Source organism: Chiloscyllium punctatum, chromosome 10 (assembly GCF_047496795.1).
Source record: "Chiloscyllium punctatum isolate Juve2018m chromosome 10, sChiPun1.3, whole genome shotgun sequence".
NCBI lineage: Eukaryota > Metazoa > Chordata > Chondrichthyes > Orectolobiformes > Hemiscylliidae > Chiloscyllium > Chiloscyllium punctatum.
The window spans coordinates 21,432,379-21,458,492 of NC_092748.1; the positions used below are offsets into that span (position 1 = coordinate 21,432,379).

The 26,114-nt window shown below is 39.8% G+C and overlaps 1 protein-coding gene across 4 annotated transcripts in view; it reads right to left on the minus strand.

Annotated features, from left to right (window-relative positions):
- Positions 1 to 26,114, minus strand: part of LOC140481933 (aldehyde oxidase 3-like) — a 141,300-nt gene that overhangs the window by 22,257 nt on the left and 92,929 nt on the right. For 3 of the 4 annotated variants that reach the window (XM_072578645.1, XM_072578643.1, XM_072578644.1), the window contains 7 exons: positions 25,453 to 25,540; positions 20,485 to 20,571; positions 18,408 to 18,599; positions 12,260 to 12,490; positions 7,896 to 7,991; positions 5,404 to 5,532; positions 4,476 to 4,550 (listed from right to left, as the gene is read on the minus strand). In XM_072578645.1, coding sequence (XP_072434746.1) covers positions 4,476 to 4,550; positions 5,404 to 5,532; positions 7,896 to 7,991; positions 12,260 to 12,490; positions 18,408 to 18,599; positions 20,485 to 20,571; positions 25,453 to 25,540 — 898 coding nt within the window. Of the gene's footprint in view, positions 1 to 4,475; positions 4,551 to 4,848; positions 5,057 to 5,403; positions 5,533 to 7,895; positions 7,992 to 12,259; positions 12,491 to 18,407; positions 18,600 to 20,484; positions 20,572 to 25,452; positions 25,541 to 26,114 lie in introns of those variants that run through there. The other variant, XM_072578646.1, reaches the window with a different exon arrangement.

Here is a 26,114-nt window from a genome sequence, read left to right on the forward strand (position 1 = left end):
ATACTATGATGAATCTTTGGCTTTGGTTTGCCCAGGAGGAGAGAAAGTCCATTCTCTTCGGGGGCAAGTCAACCTTGAAAGCACACGCGGTCTGATGAGTCCAACACCATTTGCCTGGTTATTCTTAACTGCTATATAGTAATCCTTTGCATCACTGCTAGCTGCTATGTTACTATAGGCCTCCCTATAGACAGCAACGGTGAGAGGAACAGATATCTAAGCAGATCATGGAAATATATTAAATAAATACAACAGGGTTGTTGTAGTGGATGAATTTAACTTCCCCAATAGTGACTGGTTCTTCCTTAGTGCCAGGAGCTTAGGTGTCGCAGGATTTGATAGATGGATCTCGAGGGTTTCTTGAAACAATATGCAGATTATCCAACTAAGAGGCTGTACTAGATCTTGCACTGTGGAATGAGCCTGGCCAGGTAAACACAGTTTCAGTGGGGAAACATTTTGGGAATGATGATCATAATTCTGAAAGTTTTAGAATTGTTATGGATATGGATAAAACTGGTCCTTGGATGAAAGTACTAAATTGGGGAAAGCTGATTCCAACAGTATTAGGTAGGAACATAAGAAACGGATTGGGGTGGCTGTTTGAGGGTAATTTCACATTGACATGTGAGAACCTTCTAAAGGCCAATTGATCAGAGTCTATGACCAGCATGTTCCTGTGAGGATAAAAGATAAGGATGGCTAGATTCGGGAACCTTGGACGATAAGAGATATTGAAAGTTTCATCAAAAAGAGAAAGAAAGCATTTGGGAACTTGAAATCAGACAAGACCCTTGAGAAATATAAAGGAAGCAGAAAAGAACTTCAACAAGGACTCAGGAGGGCCAAGAGGGGCCATGAAGTGTCCTTGGTGAGAGGATTAAGGAGAATCCCAAGGCATTTTATATCTATATTAGAAGCAAGAGGGTAGCTAGGGAAAGGGTAGATCCACTCAAAGACAAAGGATGTAACTTATGTGTAAAGCCAGAGAAAGTGGGTAAGGTCCTTCATATGTACTTCATATCAGTATTCACAAGGAGGAAGACATGATGATGATAAGATTAGAGAGGGGTATGTTGATATTCTGGGCCATAACAATATTAAGAAAGAAATGTTGCTGGGTTTGTTGAAAATCATAAAGGTAGATGAGTCAGATAGTGAAGAAGGCAAGGGAGAAGACTGCTGGGGCCTTGACAGAGATCTTTGTATTCTCTTAGCCACAGATGAGATCTTAGGAGACTGGAGAATAGATGATATTGTTCCTTTGTTTAAGAAGGACAACAGGGATAATCCATGAAATAATAGGCCACTGACCCTTACATTAGTGGTCTGGAATTTATTAGAGAAGATCCTTAGGGACAGGATTTATTAATATTTGGAGAAGAATGAACTATTAAGGATAGTCAGCCTGGCTTTGTGAGGGGCAGGTTTTATCTTACAAATTCGATCTTTTTTTGAGGAAGTAATGAAAATGATTGATGGAATTAGGGAAATGGATATTGTCTCCATGGACTTTACTAAAGCATTTGACAAGATTCCTCTTGATAGATGGATCCAGAAGATTAAGTCACATGGGATCCATAGTGAGTTAGTAAGTTTGATACAAAATTGGCTTGGTCAATTTAGCCAATAGAAGACAAAGGGTAGTTGTGGAGGGATGTTTTTTGACTGGAGGTCAAATGATATTCCACAAGGATCAGTGCTGGGACCATTGTATATAAATGATTTGGATGAAAATATTGGTGGTCTGATTAGTACGTTTACAGACAACATGAAAATTTGACTTTGGACTGTGAGGAAGGTTATCAAAGGATACAGCAGGATATAGATCAGTTGGAAAGAAATGGCAGATGGGGTTTAATCCAGACAAGTGTGAGATGATGCATTTTGGGAGGTCAAATGAAAGAGTAAATATACAGTAAAAGCCAGGGCTCTTAGTGATATATGGAGGGATTTTGGGGTCCAAGTCTATAGCTCCATGAAAGTGATAACACAAGAAGGCATAGGGCATTGGTCAGGGCTTTAAGGATAAAGGTTGAGAGTGTGCAAAAGAGGTTTATCAGGATGTTGCCTGAATTGCAGTAGCTCTAAGGAGAGGTTGAACAAACTTTTCGCTAGAGTGTCAAAGGCTGAGGGGGCTGATAGAAACATGTAAAATTATGTGAGGCATGCATTGTGTGAATAGTAAGAATTTCATTTCCTAGGATGGAAATGTCAAATACTAAGGGGCATTGTTTTAAGGTGAGAGGGGGCAAGTTTAAAGATGATGAATGAGACAGATTATCTTACACTGAGGACGGTAGGTGGTCAGAATACAATGCCAGGGAACAGTTATGTGTCAGAGCTTTTGCAATAATAAGAAGTGCCTTCTCCATGTTCACCTGCACCTTTTGCAGGCATCATGATCTGTAAGCAACTCAGAACTTAAACAATTCAAACAACTATGAGAAGGTAAGTAACAATTAGCTCACAGATTGATGAAGCACGCTACTGTTGGCAGTTAAGGGGAAGACGGAGTGCCTTCATGCTACAGGACATGTAAAACCAGAGCAGCAAGTTCCAAAATGGTATAACTGGTATTAAATCAGCATTACACACTTTTCTGTCATGATGATCTGCTTACTCCTATTGCTGTTAACGGTGGTTGATCTTCGATTCAATGATGACATCTAATCAGTGTCGTGAGTTTCTGCTGTAGATCTGCAGGCAAGCATGCCAATCCTCAACTCTCAGATTCTTGAGAAGATGAGGCAGTACATTATATGAGGCAGTACAACTGTATGATTTGTTTTCTCTCTCTGTGTTACTATTCTACCTTATCATTTAGGTGTTTGGACCTAAAACATGCTGCAGCTTGATTGTCATGTTGTTGCCATTTTAACCTCCTCCTAGTCATTAATGTTAATGTTACCAGGTAGGAGGAAGAGGGGAGGCCCAGAGACCCAGGTATTTTCTTGGAACCCGGCTTTGAATCCCACCATGGCAGATGGTGGAATTTGAAATCAATAAAATTCTGGAATTAGAATCTTGTCATTTGTCATAAAAACCCATCTGGTTCACTTATGTTCTTTAGGGAAGGAAACTGCCATCCTATCTAATGTAGCCTACAAAGTGACTCCAGACTCACAGCAATATGGTTGACTCTTATCTGCTATCTGTGGATTTAAGAATGGGCAACAAATATTGGCCCAGCTATTGACTAGCACACCCCATGAATGAATAAATAAAATTTAAATATGAGGCTCATAGTGTCTTTGTTGCATTTTCTTTGTCCTTCCCTGCTTGACAACAAAGACTTGCATAGGTAAACAAAACTCTTTGTGTACAGACTGATTGTCATACCAAATTGACAATCTACATTAAGATTTGGACTGTGTATAGGGACACAAGAGTGTTACAGAAATTCCACTAGTAATATATCTCCACTGCATTCTCCAGATTCAGTGGGAGGACCCTATTACTAAGAAACACTAAGCTCCTTTGTGAAGTCAATTTTACAAGCACTCAAGCAAGACTCCTTCAAAATCAACTACGTTGGACTGGACACTGTGTCCAGAAAGCTGAACAGCATTCTCTCTTTCGCTCTCAAAGTGGATGGATGTTGTTAAACTTGAGAAGGTATGTCTCAAGTTTACAAGTATGTCAGAGGGTTTGAGCTATAGGGAGAGGCTGAATAAGCATGGACGTTTTTTCCCTGGAGCATTGGAGATTGAGGGGTGATCTTATAGAGGTTTGTAAAATCGTGAGGGGCATGGATAAGAAGAATACCCAAGATCTTTTTGCTTGAATGGGGAGTGCAAAACTAGAGGGCATAGGTTTAAGGTGGGAGTCGTTAGATTTAAAAAGGAACTGAGGGGTAATTTTTCCCCAACAGAGGATGGTGTTTGTATGGAATGAGCTGCCAGAGGAAGTGGTAGAGGTGAGTACAATTACGACATTTAAAAGGCAAGTTGATGGGCGTATGAATAAGAAGGGTTTAGAGGGATATTGGCCAAATGCTGGCAAATATGACTAGGTCAGATTGGGATGTCTGGTCATCACATATGACAGAGTCTGTTTCTGTGCTGTATGACTCTGGAATGCCAAGATGATAAATGGCCAGGATTCCTTTTGCAAAGAATTGTCTATAATGTAGGCTGTAATGCACTCATCAAAATGGCATTCCGCATGAATCACCCTGGAAGTGATCAGATCCAGAAACAGCACAGATCATATTTTGGCCATAAATTAGCACCCTTAGTTCTGGTACTAATGGCTTTGTCAGAGCCAGATTTTGCATTATTATCACGTAGCTGCTTTTGGGGGCTTGCTATGCCCAGATTGGCTGCCAGATTTCCTTTGTTACAGAAGTAATTTGAAAAGTTCCTCAGTGGCTTTGAAGTGCTTCATGATGCCCTGAAAAATTGTAAGATTCAATATGATGTGATTTGGTTTTAAATGTTCTTTTATTAAAACTGTCTGAATAAGTGACTCACCCAGTCATTCCAGGTTCCTTTTGGATTTTCATCCATGAAAGGTTGCAGTCGCTGCAAAAGACTTTGACAAGCATCCTGACAGAAACAGGACCAAACCATGATTAGGGAAATGCCACATCAGGAACTATAATGACACAGAAAAATACTCCAGAACCAGAATCCAAATGAAGTGTAAACAACCATTAACATCTCAGGAAATAAGACTTCCCTGGTAAAATACGTGTTTAATGTATATGTTAAACCAGCTTTAGACAACTCAGCAATATTAGTAGGAAATTGCAATCATAAAGACCAGATTGGGCAAGGACTTCAAATGAACCCCATAGGTGCTTGTTTCCCCATACTTTGGGAAGTAAAACTGGTCACCTGCCCTCTTGACCATGGAGAGTTGAGGCTCCAGTGAGATCGGGTAAATATGTGGGAATCATGAACTACAACGTTGCTTTCACAGATTAGAAGTGTTTTCACATCACAGTGATCATTTGTTGAGATCTGGTGTGTTCTCAATCCTCATGTTGTCCCAAGGGTAGCTGGGTCATGTGAGCAAGGGTTAGATTGGTGAGCCTTGTGCTGACTGATGTCTAATGGAATAAGTACAGAAAATGATGAAGATACTATAATGTCTGCCGAGCATCTGTGGAGAGACAAAGACATAGAGTTAATGTTTCCTCTGGGGAACTACCATTTCCGAGTTTCTTGCCAATCAATCTCACCAGAAATGGGCATTGGTGAGCAGGGTAGCATTTGTGAAGATTGTAAAGTTACTCAAAAGAAGTAATGTGGAGCAATATAACTGAGCTGCCAGTTCTGTATCATGGTATTCATGGAGGCCTGAATACAGTGATTAGTTTCAGTTCCTTCCTCCTCACAGCAATCCAGACTATTCACTAGTGATCTTACTTCATCCAAGCATAATTTCCCATAATACCTTCACAGCCATGCCATTGAGATCAGTGCCGAAGGAAGCTGCAGTAGGAGTGGTGTTGGGCACCTTTTCAGTGGAGGTTTCACTCAGGTGGATAGCAGACCTCGGAATCTTCAACTCATGGCTGGCAATCTGAAAGGTCAGGAAGGAATAGGAGGTAGCTCAGTCAAGAATAGAGTGTCTAAAAAGAACAGATCACCTCATGCCAACCATCACGACAAAGCAGCACAAATGGTAGATGCATTGATTATAATCTTCCAGAATCCCTTCGATTCGGGAAGGGTCCAAGTGGATTGGAGCATTTTAATTCAGGGAGAAAGGGACACAGAAAGTAGCAAATTTTCAGCCAGTTAGCCTGTTATCTGACATAGGGAAGATGCTGGAATCCCTCATTAAGAAGGTTACTTAAAAAATACTTAGAAATACTTAGAAAATTGTATGTGGTTGGCCAAAGCTAACATAGTTTTATGTAAGGAAAATCATAATGACATAGTGTACTGCAGTATTTTGATAAGGTAATAACTGTAGTGGTTAAATTTGCTGATGACAGTAATATAGGTAATAAATTAACTTGTCAATAGAAGGTAGAAAGTCTGCAAAGGTATATATAGACAGGTTGAGTGATTGCCAAAGTTTTGCCCAGATGGAACACAATGTGTGTAAATGTAAACTTCTCCATTTTGGCAGAGCAAGTAGAAACGTAGTGTAGTATCTAAACAGAGAGAGATAGCTGAATCCACTGTCCAAATTCATCTGGGTATCCTGATCTGTAAATCATTTAAAAAGTTAGCTTGGAGGTATAGCAAGTGGTTACAAAGAAAAGTGGAAAGTTGTCATTTTTGCAAGAGGAATGGAATATAAAACATGGGGAAGTTTTACTGTAGTTGTACAGGACATTAGTAAGGCCACATTTGGAATACTGTGTACAATTTTGGTCTCATTAGTTAAAAAGAAACATAATTGCTTTTAAAGCTATTCCGAGAAGGTGCACTTAATTCATTGCTGAGAGAATAGCGTACCTTATGACAAAAAGTTGAATAGGTTGAGTTTAGAGACTAGAGAGATAAGAGATGATTCTATTGGAACAGAAAACATCTTGAAGGCTGGATATAGTGGTTAGTGGGAGGATGTTTTCTCTTGTGATGGGACCACAGAGAACATAGTTTAAGAATAAGTCTCCCTTTTAAGATAGAAACAAGAATGAGTGGGCGGCACGGTGGCACAGTGGTTAGCACTGCTGCCTCGCAGCGCCGGAGACCCGGGTTCAATTCCCGCCTCAGGCGACTGACTGTGTGGAGTTTGCACGTTCTCCCCGTGTCTGCGTGGGTTTCCTCCGGGTGCTCCGGTTTCCTCCCACAATCCAAAGATGTGCAGGTCAGGTGAATTGGCCATGCTAAATTGCCCGTAGTGTTGGGTAAGGGGTAGATGTAGATGTAGGGGTATGGGTGGGTTACGCTTCGGCGGGGCGGTGTGGACTTGTTGGGCCGAAGGGCCTGTTTCCACACTGTAAGTAATCTAATCTAATGAGTTTTTCTCTCAAAATATCATTAGTTCCTTAGAATATAGTGGAAGCTAATTCTTTGAATTTTTTGAATGTTGAACAAAATAGATTTTTGATAGACAAGGGAATCAAGTGTTATATGATACAGACAGCAAAATAGAGCCATGGCCACAACCAAATAAGTCAGGATCATGCTTGAAGGACCAAAAAGCCGACTTATGCTCTGAAATACAATGCTCCTAAGGCTTGGGCTACTGCTCCAAATTTCAAGCTTCTTGTGCGCCGCAGTCTCTCTGGGGGGTGTATTTGAAATTTCCATCACCACATCTTTCAAACTCAACCATACAAATACATGGGTTTAAACATGCTGGTCAGCATATATTGTGCTCAGAGGCTCCCAAATAGAATTCTTCCCAATTTTCCCAGTCTCAACCAACAGCAGGAGACCCAAGTTGTTCTATATTAGGCCAGGATCTCATTGGGGATTGGTGGCTCTTCTGGATTTGTGGGTTTCTGTCTCTAGCAAAGCAGTTCTGTGAATGACAAAATACAATCAGGAGAAAGAAGCCAGCCCAATTTTCTTTTTCCTATTCCCAACCCAGAGTCACTGAAGCCTAGCTCTGATTTTAATTCTAGATTATATATAACTGCTGGGACCTGATGGTCAATAATTAAATGCATCATCTGAGCCAGTAACAACAGAAGTTTCCAAATTCTAATCTTAGCCACCATATTAGTTAGAAGTGTAGAATGTCCGTGCTCGGATCCTTGAAGGTAGAGAGTGGGGAAAATGGCAATAAGTAAAGTCAGGGAGGATTACTTACCACAGGTGCCTAACCTTTGCTGGAAGGTCACCAAATGTGGACCTGGGGAAAGGACAGAGTCCAATTTGCCTCTTGCTGAAGAACCTTGCAAGCACTCACAAGTGAGAAAAGAGAAACTGCATAATTGCCACTTCCATTATAAGACAGTCAGCACAAAAGAACCTGATTACCTGAAGAATCTTAGTGTGAAGGCCTTGTCCCAGCTCTATGCCACCATGGGTCAACAAAACAGATCCATCCTCATAAACATGGAGCAAAGCTCCAGCCTTCAAAACAAAAAGATGCTTAAATTAATAATCAGCTCTCTCACATTTGCAGCTCCCTAGGTCCAACATATGCCATCAATCCATCCATGTACCTATCCAAATATCTTTAAAACTTTGTATTTGTACCCATATCCACCACTTTCTCAGGAAATTCATTCTACACACGAACCATCCTCTGTGTATAAAAGTTGCATCTTATATTTTTTTTAAGTCTCTCTCTCTCTCTCTCACCTTGAAATGGTGTGCCCTGGTTTTGGAAAAGACAATACCATTAACTCTATCTGTACCTCTCATTATTTTATAAATTTCTATCATATCACTTCTCAACCTCCTACACTTAAGTGAAAAAAATCCCAGCCTATCCAGCCTTTACAGATCAAACCTTCCATACCCGGCAACATCCTGGTAAACCTCTCCAACTTGATAATATCCTTTCTATAACGAGATGACCAGAACTGGACAGTTATCCAGATGAGGCCTCAGCAATGTCCTGTATAACCTCAACATGACTTCCCAGCTCCCACACTCAAAGGACTGAGCAATGAAGGCAAGTGTGCCAAATGCCTTCCGAAACATCCTGTCTATGTGTGATGCAAACTTTGAAGAATTATGTACTTGCACCCTAGGTCCCTCTGTTCTACATCACTACACAAGGCCCTATTAATTGTATAAGCTCTACTCTTGTTTATTGCACCAAAATGCAATATCTCGCATTTATCCAGATTGAACTCCATCTGCCATTTTTCAACCCATTTGGTCATGATCCCTTTGTAATCATAAAAAAATTGTCATCCACAAACTTATTAACTATGTCTTCTACACTCTCATCCAAATAATTTATATAAATGACAAACAAATGAGGACCCAGAACCGATCCCTTGTGAACATCAATGGTCACAGGCCTCCAGTCTGAAAAGCAACCCTTCACCATTACGCTCTGTCTCCTCCTGTTAAGTCAATTATGTATCTAATTGGGCAAGTTCACCCTGAATCCCATGTGACCTAATTTTACTAATAAGTCTACCATGCGGAACTTTATGAAAGGCTTTACTAAAATCCAAATAAACAACATCTAATGCTCTGCCATCATTAAACTTTTTGGTAACTTTCTCAAAAAACTCAATCAAGTTTGTGAGACATGCGTTTCTTTGCACAAAACCATGCTGACTATTCTTAATCAATTTTTGCCTCTCTATATGTCTATAAATCCTACCTTCTATAATCACTTCAAACAATTTACCCACAAGCAAAGTCAGACTCACAGGTCTATAGTTCCCTAGTTTTTCCTTACAACATTTCTTAAACAAAGGTACAATATTAGTCACCTTCCAGTCATCAGGCACCTCACCCATAGTTATAGATTATGCAAATATTTCTGCAAGGAGTCACATAATTTCCTCCCTTACTTCCCACCATGTTCTGGCATACCTTAAATCAGGACCTGGAGATTTATCCATCTTTATATTCTCTAAGACCTTCCAAACTTTCTCTTCTGTAAAGCGAACTGTTTGTAAAACATCAAAATTTATTTCTCTGCATTCTCTAGACTTCATTTCTTTCTCCACAGTAAAAACTGATGTGAAGTATATCTCTCATATCCTGAGATTCAATGCAAAGATGACTTCTTTGATCTTTAAGAGGCCCTACCCTCTCTCTAGTTATCTTAATGTATTTGTAGAATCTCTTTGGATTATCCTTAATCTTATCTGCCAATGCTATCTCATAACCCCTCTTTGCCTTCCTGATTTCTCTCTTAAGAATGCCTCTACACTCTTTATATTGTTAAAGAGATTCAATTGTCTATATCTAAAATAAGATTCTCTTTTGTTCTTGACTAGAACCTCAATATCTTTATTCATCCATTGTTCCTTAATCCTATCAGATTTACCATTCACTCTAACAGGAATAAAATGCCTCTGAACTCATCATCACACTCTTGAATGCCTCCCATTTGTCAGATGTCCTTTTACCTGTAAACAGTCTACTCCAATCAATTTTTGAAAGTTCTTGACTCATACCATTAAACCTTACCTTATGCTAATTTTAAAACTTTAATTTTTATGGAAAGTTTCTCCTTTTCCATAACCATTTTGAAACTATTAGAATTATGATCGTGAGATACAAAGCATTCCCCTCCTTTTACTTCAGTCACCTGCCCTGCCCTATTGCCCAAAAGGAGGTCTAAATTTGCTCCTTTTTGTAAGAGCATCGTCATATTGATAAAGAAAATTTTCTTGAACACGTTTGACAAATTCTTCACCATCCAAACCTTTAACATTATGGTAGCCCCAGCCAATGTTTGGAAAATTAAAATCTTCCCTTATTACAACCTGATCATGCTTACACATATCTGAGATCTCCCTATATAATTGTTTATCAATTCCCTTCTTACTATTGGGGGAGCGATAGTACAATCCCATCAAAGTGATCTTTCTTTTATTCTTTGTAATTTCTACCTATATATTTTCACTGGACAATTTTTCAGAAATATTTTCCATAGTTACAGCAATAATGTGTTCCTTCATCAAAAACACCAACCCCTTCCCCTCCCTACTTGCCTACATTTCTCAGCCAAGTTTCTGTCATAACTATGATGTCCCAATCCCAGGTTCTTAACATGCCCTGAGTTCACCAGATTTACCTATAAAACACCTTGCATTGAAATAAATGCAATTTAGTTCTTCAGAGTTAATACATATTCTGATTCTCATCTTTCTTTTCTAACTGATCTGCTTTCTTCACATTCAGAACCTTTCCCACCAATCCTTCTGTTTACACTGTTACTTAGAATTCCTCCACTCCCTGTCTCTATCGATATAAAGTCTCCTTGAATTGAATGAGTAAATCTCCCTGATAAGATATTGGTCCCTTTCCAGTTTAGGTTGGATCCATCCTTTTTGAATAGGTCTTTCCTATCCCAAAAGACATTCCAACTGTTGAAAAACATGAATCCCTGAACAATACACCAGCTGTTCAGCCATTGATTTACCTCCTTTAACCTTTTGTTCCTTCTCATTTAAGTTTGGCATTGGGAGTAAACCTGAAATTACTGCTTTTAAGGTTCTGTTTTGTAATCTTTTACCTAACCCCTTACATTTACTCTGTGCTGCTTGAATCTTTTCTCTAAAAATGTCATTCTAACCAATGTGTACAATAATTACTGGCTTCTTAATCTCATCTTTCACAATATGCTTAAAACATTTAGAGTAATCCTTAATCCTAGCACCAGAAAACCAATAACCATCCTAAATTTATGCTCAATGCCACAGAATCTCCTGGATAACAATAATTCTATTAAATCTTATCAAATACTGCCTAACATAAGAATCATTCCAAGTGTCCAATAACTGACTGCCTCTTATATTTCCCTTCTACAGTTCCAAAAACTGAATATCTATTTGATAAAGGAATAGTCACTGAAGACTTTTGAGCTACCTTCTTACCTTTCCTGACAATCACCCATCTATCTGACTGATTCTGCAGTGTAATAACTTTTCTAAATCTAGCCATTTCACTCTGTATTTCATATATGATCTTAATAATACTCAGCCTAAAAAAGGATGTTTCAATAACACCTTATATATAAAATAAACTATAGTTAGCTACAGAAAATAATGTTAAAATGGAAAAAAATAAAGATAAATATAGCAAACATATAAAACTTAAATAAAATCAACAATTTAGCCGATTAACTGAATACAAAATGACTTCACTTCAATAAATTCCTTGAAGAAAAAAATCTTCTCCAGAGCAAACCATGTGTAAGACTCTCCAGATCAAAAAGACAACTCCTTATTTTAAAAAGAACTTCAGTTTATCAAAAAAATCTTTTGCACTGTAAAACGAAAACCTTCTAAAACACATATAAACTTTAACTTCCGAATTTAGAATAAAAAAACAAATTCAGCCATTGTAAACTTTGGAAAGCTTGTTTAAAAAAAGGTCAGTTTAAAACAAAAGCCCAATTTTTGTTGTTTGGTTTTTATAAATGTTAATGAAACAAAATGAATAAAAGTCTTATATTAGTGAACTATAATGACTGTAATAATTTTGAAAAGCTCTAATAAATCTTTAACTAAGCCTGCAATCCCAGGAGCAGCTGCAAGATCCACGCTGCTTCTCCAAGCAGAATTAGACAAAATCATTGAATACCTTCAGTTTAAATCATTACATCCACAAGTAGACACATAAAAACATGTATGAAAACACATACATGTAAAGTACACTCACACAGCGCACAATCAGGAGTAACCGAGGATGTAACATACCTGGTTGAAGATAGATTCAGAAAAGCCAACACTCTTTCTCAGGGGGACAATAGAAATGCCTCTTTTCTTCCAGCAATTGAGTTTGTTGAATTCTTCAACAGAAATCTTTCTATTGTGATAGGAAGCCATTTGTAGGCATTCATTCCAACAGTTCAGCTGATTACGTGAGTCAAATATTTGTTTGTAAGGTGTGCAAGCCTCCTCTCCTCTGTACAGATTCATTTCACGAACCTGAAAATGAAACGGTGTCCTTGAAATGATCCTATGGCTATCCACAGAAACTCACTGCCTACCCAACCCAGCAGTGGACCAGCTCACACCTGTTGCTGTTGTGTTCCTGTACAGCCAACAGATTCACTCAGAATTTCCATTACTCAATCATTTGTTCTCTTTCTTTTGAAAAAGAAATTAACCAAAGCAGGATATTGAAATCGCACAAATATAATTAATAGTAAATTGAACATAAAGGAAAATAGTGTCCAGAAGCTGTATGGTGGTTAACTGCCAAATAGCATAGTTGGCAACCATGGGATCTATTTACCCTGTCCTTATCTGGCATTACTGGAGTGGATAAGAGCTTTAAACTGATCAAATGGCACTATCTTGAAAAGAGGCAATTTACAATGTCCAAAATGACCATTTCTTCATGTAAAAAGGACAGTCATTTTAAGTAGGAATTGGTTGGAAACTTTGGTGAGTGCACTTTGATTAGTTCCACAGACTGAGGAGACCTGGCAAATGTAAGTGTCAAGTCATCATTGTGGGCCTTGGTGCAGCATCACAGATATATAATTATTTGGGTTATTAACTAGAATACTAACTGTTAAAAATCTAACTTTATTCCTCAGAACTATCATCTAATTTTGTTAGACGAGTACAGGAACAAGGATGTGTTGTTGCAGTTATACAAGGTCTTGGTGAAGCCACATCAAGACCAGTTTTCGTCTCCTTTTCTGATAAAGGATGCTCTTGCTCTCAAGGGAATGCAGCAAAGGTTTACCAGGCTGATTCCAGGGATGATGGGACTGACATATGAGGAGAGATTGACTAGGTTAGGATTGTTTTTGCTGGAGTTTAGATGAGTGAGGAGGAATCTCATAGAGACTTATAAAATCCTAACAGGACTAGACAGGGTAGGTACAGGGAGGAATGTTCCCAGTGGTGGGTGCATTCAGAACTAGAGGTCACAGTCTGATGATCGAAGGTGGACCATTTAGGACGGAGATGAGGAGACATTTCTATGGAATTCATTACCACAGGATGCCAAAACATTGAATGTATTCAAGAAGCAGCTACTTATAGCACTTGGTGTGAATGGGATCAAAGGTTATGGGGAAAAAGCAGGATTAGGCTATTGATTGAATGATCAGCCATGATCATGATGAATGGCCAAGCAGACTTGAAGGGCCAAATGACCTCCTCCTCCTCCTATCTTCTATGTTTCTATTATTCTATTAGGAATTTGTCTTCATTTATCAGCCTTACGACAGTAAAGTAGGGAAGACTTAGGAACAGGGCACAGTATAGAAAGATGCCAAGGCAGTGGGCCCATGACAAAATTACATTAAGTAATAAGAGCCAACTCATTATCTTGAGGCCATCTGTGACACTGTTTGTCAATGTAAAACCACAGGAGTGAAATGTGCTACAAATCCAGGTGATGGTAATACTGGATTATTCAGATCCCAGAGTGAAATCTGGCTTAAGAGACCATCAATTTTAGTTTTGCAGTTTGGTGATCAGTAACTGTATGTATCACATGAGAATGTCAATGTACTTTGAAGAAAATAACAAGCTTATTAGACAAGATAAAATACAAAACTATATGGATAAGATAAATTTTAAAGCTCTTAAATAGCAAAACTTCAATCCTTTTGCTCAGCAATATCTTTTGCTTACATGGAACCTCCATAAAGTATCATTCTTGACATTCTTCCTCAACTGTTGAAATTGATAATGCTTCCTTTTGAACTTCCTGAACATTCACCAGATGTGACACTCTTTGTCACTGTTTCTCCCCAAGGTACACAGGCTAATTTACAGTCCTTTACTAATGGAACTTTAAGAAAAGCCCTGTCCATTTAAACTTCTAAAAGAGTTTAAGACTTCTTTCAGGCTCAAAATAGTCCGAGACTCCCTCAAACTAAACAACCCATCTGTTGGTATGATTCTTTTCTTTTCCAATGAAACTGAATTTTATCCCTCGCCATCTATTTTTTTCTTTTTGGTTAAAAAACTCTGTAAACACACTTTAGCCATTAACTTCCCAGGTAGCCAATTTTATTATTTAATTTAAGTCACATGTTTTATTGATGTTTGAACTCACTGTTCAAAAATTACTTTTTGACCTCTTTCAAAATCATCTTTACAGAACTTCAACAGAAAACCCAGTTACCTCTTCTTTAGAGTCCAAATTATGAAATAACAATAATATAATAAATGCCAATGCCCTTCTAAGAGATGCAACCTGGGAAGACAGAGATTAAAGAAATAGGTGCACGTGAAAAATATTGACCAAGATCTTACAGCCTCTGGATAGTCAGACACTGTATGTTGCAATCCAAGATATGCACTGGACCCCTCAGAAATCTTGATGCACTGACTGCATGGGAACTACCCAGGAAGTTTAAACTGCAACAGACATGTTTCCTTTGCCCATTTTCTCTGAAAATGTCTCTGACTGAGTTCTGATTCACTTACCGTATAGTTATCGGGGAAATGTCACGGAGAAAATTCCTGATCTAACTCCTGGCTATCCCATAACATTTCATCCCTGCCCTAATTTCCTCATCATCTACAACTCACTAGTGTGACTCCCACCACCTGACCTCTCCTGCCCAATCTGATCAGAATATTGACTGACAAGGCCTGATACCCTTCACTCCCCACTGACTTGACCTGACTAGCTCCCATTGCCTGACCTCATCCCATAATTCCCCCCAATCAAACTGACTATCCCCAATCATTCCATCTGATACCCCATCTAATATGATTCACTATCACTGACTGATTACTGTCTGACTGGCTTGTGGCACCCACCTTGTCCTCTTACTAACGCCACACTCCCTTCGACCCAGACAGACAACCTTTCCTAAGCAACAACGCACTTTTCCTGCCTGCCACCTTAACCAATTACCTCACCCACCTACACATTCACCCGTACGTACACATGCTAATTCACCAGTACATCGTTTTTCGGACTAGAGGCCTGTGACCCGCAGTCTGCCACAAGGATCAGTGGGTCCACTGCTTCTTGTTAATTATATAAATGATTTGGATTTGAATATAAGAGGAATGTTTAGTAAATTTGCTGATGACACGAAAATTGGTGGTGTAGTGGACTGTGAAAAAGGTTATCTCAGAGGACCTTGATGAGAAGGCCCAATGACCTGAGAAGTGGTAGTTGGAGTTTAATTTAAATGTGAGATGTTGCATTTTGGTAAAACAAATCAGGGCAGGACTTATACACTTAATGGTAGGGTCCTGGGAAGTGTTGCTATTCAAAGAGACCTTGAGGTGCAGGTTCACAGTTCCTTGAAGATAGAGTCACAGGTAGACTGGGTAGTGAAGAAAATGTTTAGTATACTTCTCTTTATTGGTCAGCGTATTAAGTATAGGAGTTGGGATGTCATGTTACAGTTGTACAGGACATCAGGCCACTTCTGGAATACTGCATTCAATTCTGGTCTCTCTGCTCCATGAAAGGGTGCAGAAAAGATTTACAAGATGTTGACAGAGTTGAAAGATTTGAAGTATTGGGAGAGGCTGAAAAGGCTAGGGCTATTTTCCCTGGAGCATTGAAGGTTGAGGGGTGACCTTATAGAGGTTTATAAAATCATGAGGGGCATGTGAATTGCCAAAGTCTTTTTCCCAGAGTAGGGAAGTTCAAAACTAGACATCATAGGTTTATGGTGAGAGGTGAAAAATTTAAAAAGGACTTAAGGGACAACCTTTTTACACAGAGGATGGTACATTTATGGAATGAGCTGCCAGAGGCAATGGACAATTACAGTACTTAAAAGGCATCTGGGTGGGTACATGAATAGAAAGGGTTTGGAGTGATAAGGGCCAAATGCTGGCAAATAATTTAGGATACCTGATTAGCATAGACAAGTTGAACCAAAGGGTCTGTTTCTATGCTGTACAACTCTATGACTCTATGACACTGAAAACCTGTTTACATTTCTCAAAGCTCCTCAGTGTGTTCATAAAATTTCACCAGGATACATCAATTAAAAATCATACACCACCCCAGGTTATAGTCCCACAGGTTTATTTGGAAGCACTAGCTTTCGAAGCGATGTTTCTTCATCAGGTGGTTGTGAAGCAGGACCAGACACAGAATTTATAGCAAAAGATTACAGTGTCATGCAACTGAACTGATATATTGAACAAACATAGATTAAGTCTTTCATCTTTTAGAATCTGTTTGCAGGTTTCGGTTCTTTAATATGTAAATCCCAGAACTTCTTTTAAGGCACATTCTCAAGATAACTTAAGATTTTATAACAAAATGTGCCACCTCAGCCCAGACAATGCATTAAAGACGTGAGCTTAAAGTCTGTATCCCAATCTTGAGTCAGACTGGTTCTATTTCTGAAGTGGATTTGTCTATCCCATACGCTGCAGGCAAGAATGCCCCAAGGCATGGTACATTGGCGAGACCAAGCAGACACTGCGACAATGGATGAATGGACACCGCACAACACCACTAGGCAGGTGTGTTCCCTCCCATTCAGGGAACACTTCAGCGGTTAGGGACAGTCAGCCTTGGACCTTCGGGTGACTATCCTCCAAAACGGACTTTGGGGGACAGGCAACAAAGAGCTGAGCAGAGGCTGATACGGTTTAGTATCCATTAGGATAACTTCAACCGGGACCTTGGATTCATGTCACTCTACTGCTGACCCCACTACACTATACACTGTCTCTCACATACACACATGCACACACAAACACAGACACTCTTACATAATCACACATTCACGCAGACCCTCTCTCATACACAAGGTCTCTCTCATACACACACACATACAACCCCCACACTCACATTCATGCAGGCACCCACTCACAGGCTTATAGCCCATCACACTCTCACACACATATTTTACCAAGCTTGCAAACACGCAAACATATACTCTGTCACATGCACTCACACGTTCACGCGCACACTCACGCTGTCTCTCTTTATTCACAGGCACACACATAAATTTATGGGATGAATTTGTATTTGCTCAATTATATTTGCAGATTCACTATATTTTCTCAAAATTTGCATAACCTGCAGGCTGTGTAATATTTTGTAAATTTCACTTTAGAAATAGACTCAAGATTGGGATACAAACAGACTTTAGCCTCACACCTTTAATGCATTGTCTGAGCTGAGATGGCACCTTTTGTTATAAAACCTTCAGTTATCTTGAGAATGTGACTTAAAAGAAGTTCTGGGATTTACATATTAAAGAACTGAAACCTGCAAGCCTATTCTAAAAGCTGAAAGACTTAATCTATGGTTATTCAACATATCATTTCAGCTGCATGACACTGTAATCATTTGCTATAAATTCTGTGTCTTATGGTCCTGGTTCATAATCACCTGATGAAGAAGCAGTGCTTCGAAAGCTAGTGCTTCCAAATAAACCTGGTGGACTATAACCTGGTGTTGTGTGATTTTTAAATTTGTCCACCCCAGTCCAACACTGGCTCCTCCAAATCAGGATACATCAACCACGTACTACAAAAAGGGGGCATGGCCTGTATTGTTCCAATAATCCAGCCAGACCCGGAAGCAGTTTGATTATCAGGTATACTGCACAAATCTGAAGAATACCCAGCAGAAAACCGAAGCATGGTCTTGGTGCAGAGATATAGAAGCTTAGTAAAAATGGCAATCTAACAGTGATTGCGGTTCCTCGGAAGGTTTGGACCATTTTTGTAATGTAAGATGCCCAAATGAAAGACAACTGATTGTTCAGGAAAAATATTTTCACACAAAGGGCTGAAAAATTATTTTTTAAAAGGTGAACTGATAACAGCAAAGATAAAATATGCCTTGACTTTGTCTTTGAGAGGGCAGAGGGACCCTGGCAGATGTAAGGGACACTGGGATGGTGCACAAGGGAAAACAAGCTTCTTTTCAATGAATTACCTTTTCGGCTGAAAGTCCACATTTAGTAGCCACATCTGTGATCCAGCTTTCAGTAATGGCAATTGCCTGTGGCTGTCCAAATGCACGAAATGCAGTGTTGGATGGCAAATTAGTCTTGCAAACAAAGCCATTCAGGCAGACATGTGGAATATGGTAGCCACTGTCCAGCATTGAGAGTATTTGCTGCATAACCTGTCACCAAGAAACCAACACAACTGTTACGATCTGCTCTCTATATTTATCCAATATAGTTCCCCTTTCCATTAATTATAGTCAGATGCTCATGAACAGCAAATAAGTATTTAAGAATACACTTAGATATCATCTTGTCACATCTTCATGACTCTTCAATGTCTCTGATCCCAATGAGTGGTGGGGAAGAGCAGATGCTCCCTTTTAGGCAAATACATCAGTAAATGATATGAATGATCAAGTAATCTGTTACTGGTGTTGCTTGTGAGAGTAATGCTGGCACAGGACAGCAGGGACAAAGCCTCCTGCCCTCTTATTAAAAATGCCATGGGATCTTCATTATCCACCCAATTGGGTAGAGACCTCAGTTTAATGTCTTTTCTTCAAGTCAGCACATCTGGCATTGTAGCATTACCTCAGTTTTGCTGTGGAGTTTCATCTTGATTTTGTGCTGATACAAGGGTTGCATTCACTATTTTTACTCCTTCATCACTATAATAATATTCAAATAGTTGTTTGATAGGCCTTCAAGCATCTATTCTCATCCCATTTTCTATGGGGCCTTGTCCCATAGCTTTGGATACTGAGCAATTCAACTGCTCATTTAAAGAGTCCTTTAATTTCTTGAGGGTTCCTGCCTCGACCACCCTTTCAGGCGATGAGTTCCAGATACCCATCCAGATGAAAAGAAATTCCTCAAATGCACTACAAACCTCCTTATCCTTATTTTAAAATTGTGCCCCCTAGTTACTGACCCCTGTACTAAAGGGAAACATTTCTCCCTATCCACTCCATCTATGTTCTCATAACTTCATACACTTATCCTCATCCACCTCGCCACATTCTATCCTCTCTTCTCAGAGTCTGGATAGCATGTGACTCCTGATGTCAGTGTTAATTCACAATGTCATTAACAGATGCCTGCTCAGGATATGGTAATAACTGGTAAATGGAAGTATTGAGTATGTTCCTGCCTGCCTACAGCGGAAACTCCGATACTTTGAAAACATGTTAATGGGCAGGAATGCACTAGTAACAGGTAATGATGCATAACCAGTTCAACCATCAATTCGGGGCACAGTTCAAAATTGACCCTTATAAAACTTAAGAGTACACAGGAAGTCATCCAACCCATCTCCTCTGTGTTCTCTCAAAAAGTCAATATTTCTTGCCATGTGCCATGTCTATGAGAGATTAAGGATATTATAATTTGTTTAATAACTATACATTCCTTAGTATTTAAAATTAACTTGATAGGACTTTTAAACTGCCTGCTGTAGATCACATGATTTACAAACTGGATGCAGTTCAGGAAACTTCCAACAGTAAAACTTGCAAGAACAATCCTAAACAGATCAACCAAATGAAATTTTACACAGTGTATAGGTGCGCTGTAGAACAGCAAAATAAAAAGAGCACAAGCACTTAGTCTTCAATTCTAGGCAGATAACTAAAGGGATGTATTGAAACTCATTACTCCTGCAGATGTGCTAAACACTATCTGTTTCAAGTGTACAATGGATTTTGGCCAGAGAAATAAATACTCCCATGATTTAATTTTGAATACTCCAGGTTTAAACTTAACAGAATTTGCTATAAGTAATTTTTTAAACCAAAGTGGAGATTTGGGAATCACACCAAAGCCTTTTGAAACCGTTGCACTCTATTTATGGATAGAAGGTGAGGAAAAGCCATGATTGAATGGCGAAGTGGACTCGATAGACTGAATGGCCTTCCTTCCACTCCTATTTCTTATGGTCTTAAAATATAGGAGTTTAGTCTATCTCGTTCTCTTGTCCTTAACAGCCTAACCTTCCCCATTCAACCGAACAAGCCTGTGCTTGTCAGTAGTTCATCCCCTGATCTTGAAAACATTGAAACTCACTGTTAAGGAATAATCCAATTCATTGCCTCCATTGGTGTAACAGCTCACTTCTACAGCGATTATTCTGCCATCACTCATGTAGCCGACCTGCATATAAAATAGCACATTTTATGCAGCATATTTCACAATCTGAGCACAAATAGTTCACAGATAATTAACTACTTTTGAATTGCTCTTGGTCTGATCAAAATCCCTTCCACTCATGGGACATCATCTCTCTTCTTATGGAGGATGATACAATCTGTCAATGCTAGAAAGATCAGTTTGAACAACACAATTGTGAATCCAGTAACAATTGATATCAGATTTGTACAGATTATATCAGGATAATAGGTTAATCCCCCCAATACTGACTTCACTCAATCCATGGGCAAGATCTTTTGAGTTTAGCAGATGTCTTGCACGCTGCCGGAAAACACGCCAGGATACCCATGCTCGCTCTTGGAAAGATTGCTCACCAGATCCTGTGCCCATCAGGTACTTAAGCAGGTTACCCTATTGACTGAGGACCTTGGGATACTATGTCTTGACCACCTAGAGCTGCCAGTCAGAGGCTGGCAGCTTTAGCATTCAACAGTGATTTGGTAGTGGTTGCTGCTGAGACAGCAGCATGTTGGTGACTGCAGTGTTGTCAAGCCACTCTTGATTTCTTCTATTCTGCATGATAGAGAGGGAGAGAGAGAGAGAGACAAAGAGAGAGAGACTCAACCTGTCCTTGAATGTTGCTAAAATAAAACAAAACTCATATCAATCCAGACCAGGTCAGTCAAATATTCCATCTCCCATATATGTTGAAGGAGAAAGTCTGGAATACAATCCCAGACCTTGGCAACCACCACTCTCAAAAGGTAACCACTGTTAAGAAAATCCAACACTGAATCACTTCAACAAACTATGGTAATGAGTGCATTACAGCAAAAACTTCTACAAATTACCAAAAGTCCTAACATACATAGAATCACAGAATTTCTACTGTGCAAATAGAGGCCATTCAGTTAGGAGGTTAGATTCAAACTTAGGTCCCTGGTGTTATGAGTTAACAGAGCGAACCACTGTGCCACCCTATCACACACTCAAGCTAGACTACTGTTTGTGATGCAGAGTGATACCAACAGCACAGGTTCAAATCCCATGTCATCTGAAGTCACCATGAAGGATCTGCCTTCTCAATCTCACCCCTCATCTGAAGTGTGGTGACTCTCAGGTGAAACTTACCACCAATTATCTCTCCCTGATGAGAGAGCAGCCCATGGTACTCAGAGACTACGGAAACTTAAATTTCACCCTTTCACTGCATTGCGACCTGTACTGAATATCACTGACACATAAGAGTACTAGAAAAATTCATCAGTGGTGACTTCACCACAAGATCCAGATTAAATGGGAGGATCAGTAAACAAAAGCTAATGTCTTTCTTAAAGCCAGCTCCACAAGATTTCAGGCAGAACTACAAAATTAGCTTCAGTGAAGTGGACACTGTATCTTGATAATCAAGACTATTTTCTCCACTTGGTCCCTTTTGCTCAACTCTCCAATGGCTAAATTTCCAAGGGAGGACAAAGGTATCTGAACTCTGAATGAAGTGAGGCAGCAGTGGCATTAATGACTGCAGAGAGCTTGCCAACAATTGTTCTAAATGACAACAAATTGTCCATCACACTGTATTGCACTTTGAGTTAAATCTTAATGATGAGGCAGAGCAAATGTCAAATTGATATCAAATTAATAGCCAATGGAAAACAGTTAGCCACATTGCTGTTGACCATTTTATGGTGTAGACTTATATGGACTCAGTTTCCACTGACTGAGAAGCTGCAGAGCAAGGGAATGTGACAATCAGCTGTCTAATAGCGGCTACTGAACTAAGGCTTGGTGAGTACAAAATTAGTTTAATATTTGGATGTACATTGAGTGGCACAGTGGCTCAGTGGTTAGCACAGCTGCCTCACAGCACAGGGATGCGAGTGCTATTCTGGCCTTGAATGACTGTGTGGAATCATAGAATCCCTATAGTATGGGAGCAGGCCATCTGGCCCATTGAGTCTGCAAAGATCCCCCCCGCCCCCCCGGCCGAAAGGCTCCATATCCAGACCCACCTTCCATACCCTATCCCTGTAACTTTGAATTTTTGCATAGTTAATCCACCTAGCCTGCACATCCCTGCACACTACAGAGCAATTTATCATCGCCAGTCCAGCTAACCTGCACATCGTTGGACTGGAGCACCTGCAGGAAACCCACACAGAAATGGAGAGAATGTGCAACTCTACACAGAATCACCCAAGGGTGAAGTTTGCACTTTCACCGTGTCTGCATAGGTTTCTGCTGGGTGCTCTGTTTTCCTCCCACAGTCCAGAGACGTGCAGGTTGAGTGGGTTGACCATGCTAAATTGCCCCACAGTGTCAAAGGGTTTGCAGGCTAGGTGGATTAGCCATGGTAAATTGGGGTTATGGGGGTAGGGTGGAGATCTAGGTCTGGGTGGGATGTTCTTGGAGCGTCAGTGCAGGGCTTGATGGGCCAAATGGTGTCTTTCCCTGCTATTAGGGATTCTCTGATTTTATGATATACATCCTTGATTATTACATAGAAGTGTCAAAAAAACATCCTGTCCAATGAGCGCAGAGATCGACCAGAGTCCAGTCACACAAAGATCCATGATAGAAACTGACAATCCAATAGGCATCATCCTCAAACTGAGGGACAGCTGAAGACAATGAAGATACTTCTTGGATTTAGGAAATGTGGCAGCCAATTTGGACAGAGCAAGCCTCACAAGCAACAATATGATAATAATCAGATAAACATTAGCAGCGTCAGTTATGGAAATAATATTGACCAGAAAGTGTTTTGGGACTTTCAGATTAACTTGACAGTAGAAGGGCCTTGATTTAACATCTCAACTTAAGGACAGTACTTCAAACAGTGCACCATTTCCTCATTATTTAACTGAAAGTGTTAGCCTGAATCACGGGACTGCATCAATTTTGTATTTTATTTTTCTCTCTTTTTGTAGGAATTCCATCAGAAATCTTGCCAAAAGAATCATTTTTCAGACAAGTCATGCAGTCATCAAGGAGTTCCAGATGTTTGTGAATTTGTTTATTCTGAGTACTATTTTCTTCTCCATGATGCTGGGAGGTAAACTCATATGAAAAAGTGGCCAGAACAATAAAAATAACATAAAACAAAATAAACGTAAATCACCCTATAAAAGAATTTATGTATGGATGTATTGATTATGCACCATGCTGCATTTCTGTGTCTGCAAGGTACAGATTCATCAATTCCCATTTTGTGCACTGTAATAATGTAATTCACCAACTTCACTGTATAGTATAGATCAGTGTCACACACTTTCAGTTTTCTTAGTTTATTGCAGTATTTTTCCAGAGAAGAATCTTTATATTTAGAAAAAAATAAATTTCTAATCAAATAGAACATTGAACATTACAGCGCAGTACAGACCTTTCAATCCTCAATGTTGTGCAAACCTATGGAACCAATCTGAAGCCCATCTAACCTACACTATTCCATTCTCATGTATATGCCTATCCAATGACCATTTAAGTGCCCTTAATGTTGGCGAATCCACTACTGTTGCAGGCAGGGCCTTCCATGCCCCTACTACTCTCTGAGTAAAGAAGCTACCTCTGACATCTGTCCTATACTCATCACCCCTCAATGTAAAGCTATGTCCCCTTGTGCTAGCTATCACCATCTGAGGAAAAAGGCTCTTACTCTCCATCCTATCTAACCCTCTGATTATCTTATATGTCTCAATTAAGTCAGCTCTCAACCTTCTCTATTAAAGAAAACAGCCTCAGGTCCCTTAGCTTTTCATCATAAGACGTTTCCTCCATACCAGGCAACATCCTAGTAAATCTCTTCTGAACCCTTTCCAAAGCTTCAACATCCTTTTATAATGCGGTGACCAGAACTGTTCACAATACTCCAAGTGCAGCCTCACCAGAATATTGTACAGCTGCAACATGAGCTTGTGAATCCGAAACTCAATCTCTCTACCAGTAAAAGCTAATACACCATATGCCTTCTTTATAGCCCTATCAACCTGGGTGGCAACTTTCAGATCCATGTATATGGACACTGAGATCTCTCTGCTCATCTACACTGCCAGGAATCTTACCATTAGGTCAATACTTTTTATTCTCGTTGCTCTTTGCAAAGTGAATCTCCTCATACTTTTCCATTTGCCACCTCTCAGCCCAGCTCTGCAGCTTACCTACATCCCTCTGTGACCTGCAAAATACTTTGGCTCTATCCACAACTCCACCGACTTTAGTGTCATCCACGAATTTACTAACCCTTCCTTCTACGCCTTCATCCAGGTCATTTATAAAAATGACAAACAGCAGTGGATCCAAAACAGATCCTTGCAGTACACCACGAGTAACTGAACTCCAGGATGAACATTTCCCATCAACCACCACCCTCTATCTTCTTTCAGCTCATCACTTTCTGATCCAATTTCAGTGCACTTTGGCTTTGTGTGTGTGCTGCAAACAACAAAAATTTGCTTGACTGAAGTTTATCCCAGTGACTTCATTTATAAATCATGTTTGCGAGTCGCGATTTCACTATTTGTAACCTTCTCTGAGAATACATCTCACACAACTGGTGGGAATCTACTATACATCCAAACTGATTTTGTACTTGCTCAGCATCTGCTCATTGGGTGCTATTTGTCCTCTCCCTTGTTTACAATTTCCTACTCCGCATAAAAAAGTGTGTGTCCACAGAGCTTGGCACCACAAAATGAACAAGAGCAAATGGCTAACTTTCTTTTTCATTGGTATTCAATTGCCATTTGCACTGTTGCTTGTGGTGAATTTACACTTCTTTTTTCTGAGCCTTTGTGACACTATCTATGACATTGTGATATAGATTGACTCTGTGCAAGTGCAACATAACACTTGACAGCTTAGGCAGTTCATTAGCTGATGTCTAACCTTGTATCTGCCAAGGGTGGGATGGCGACCTCCACTGATGAGCATGTCTTCTCCTCTCTCCAAAATGCAACGTACTGAACGACCTGTCCTGCAGCACAAAGAGAATCAAATTACATCAGTCATTTAATCGTGACTCTCAGAGCAAATGTTACACAGGCCTTTAGTATTTATGAGTCATAGAGATGTACAGCACAGAAACAGACCCTTCGGTCCAACTCATCCATGCTGACCAGATATCCTAACCCAATCTAGTCCCACTTGCCAGCACTTGGCCCACATCCCTCCAAACCCTTCCTATTCATATACGCATCCAGATGCCTTTTAAATGTTGCAATTGTACTCGCCTTCACCACTTCCTCTGGCAGCCCATTCCACATAAGCACCGTCCTCCGCGTTGAAAAGTTGCCACTTAGGTGTCTTTTATATCTGTCCCCTCTCACCCTAAACCTATGCCTTCTAGTTCTGGACTCCCCCGCTCAGGGATAAGACCTTGTCTATTTACCTTATCCATGCTCCTCATGATTTTATAAACCTCAATAAAGTCACCCCTCAGCCTCCAATGCTCCAGGGAAAATAGCCCTAACCTATTCAACCTCTCCCTATAAATCCTTGTAAATCTTTTCTGAACCCTTTCAAGTTTCACATCATCTTTCTGATAGGAA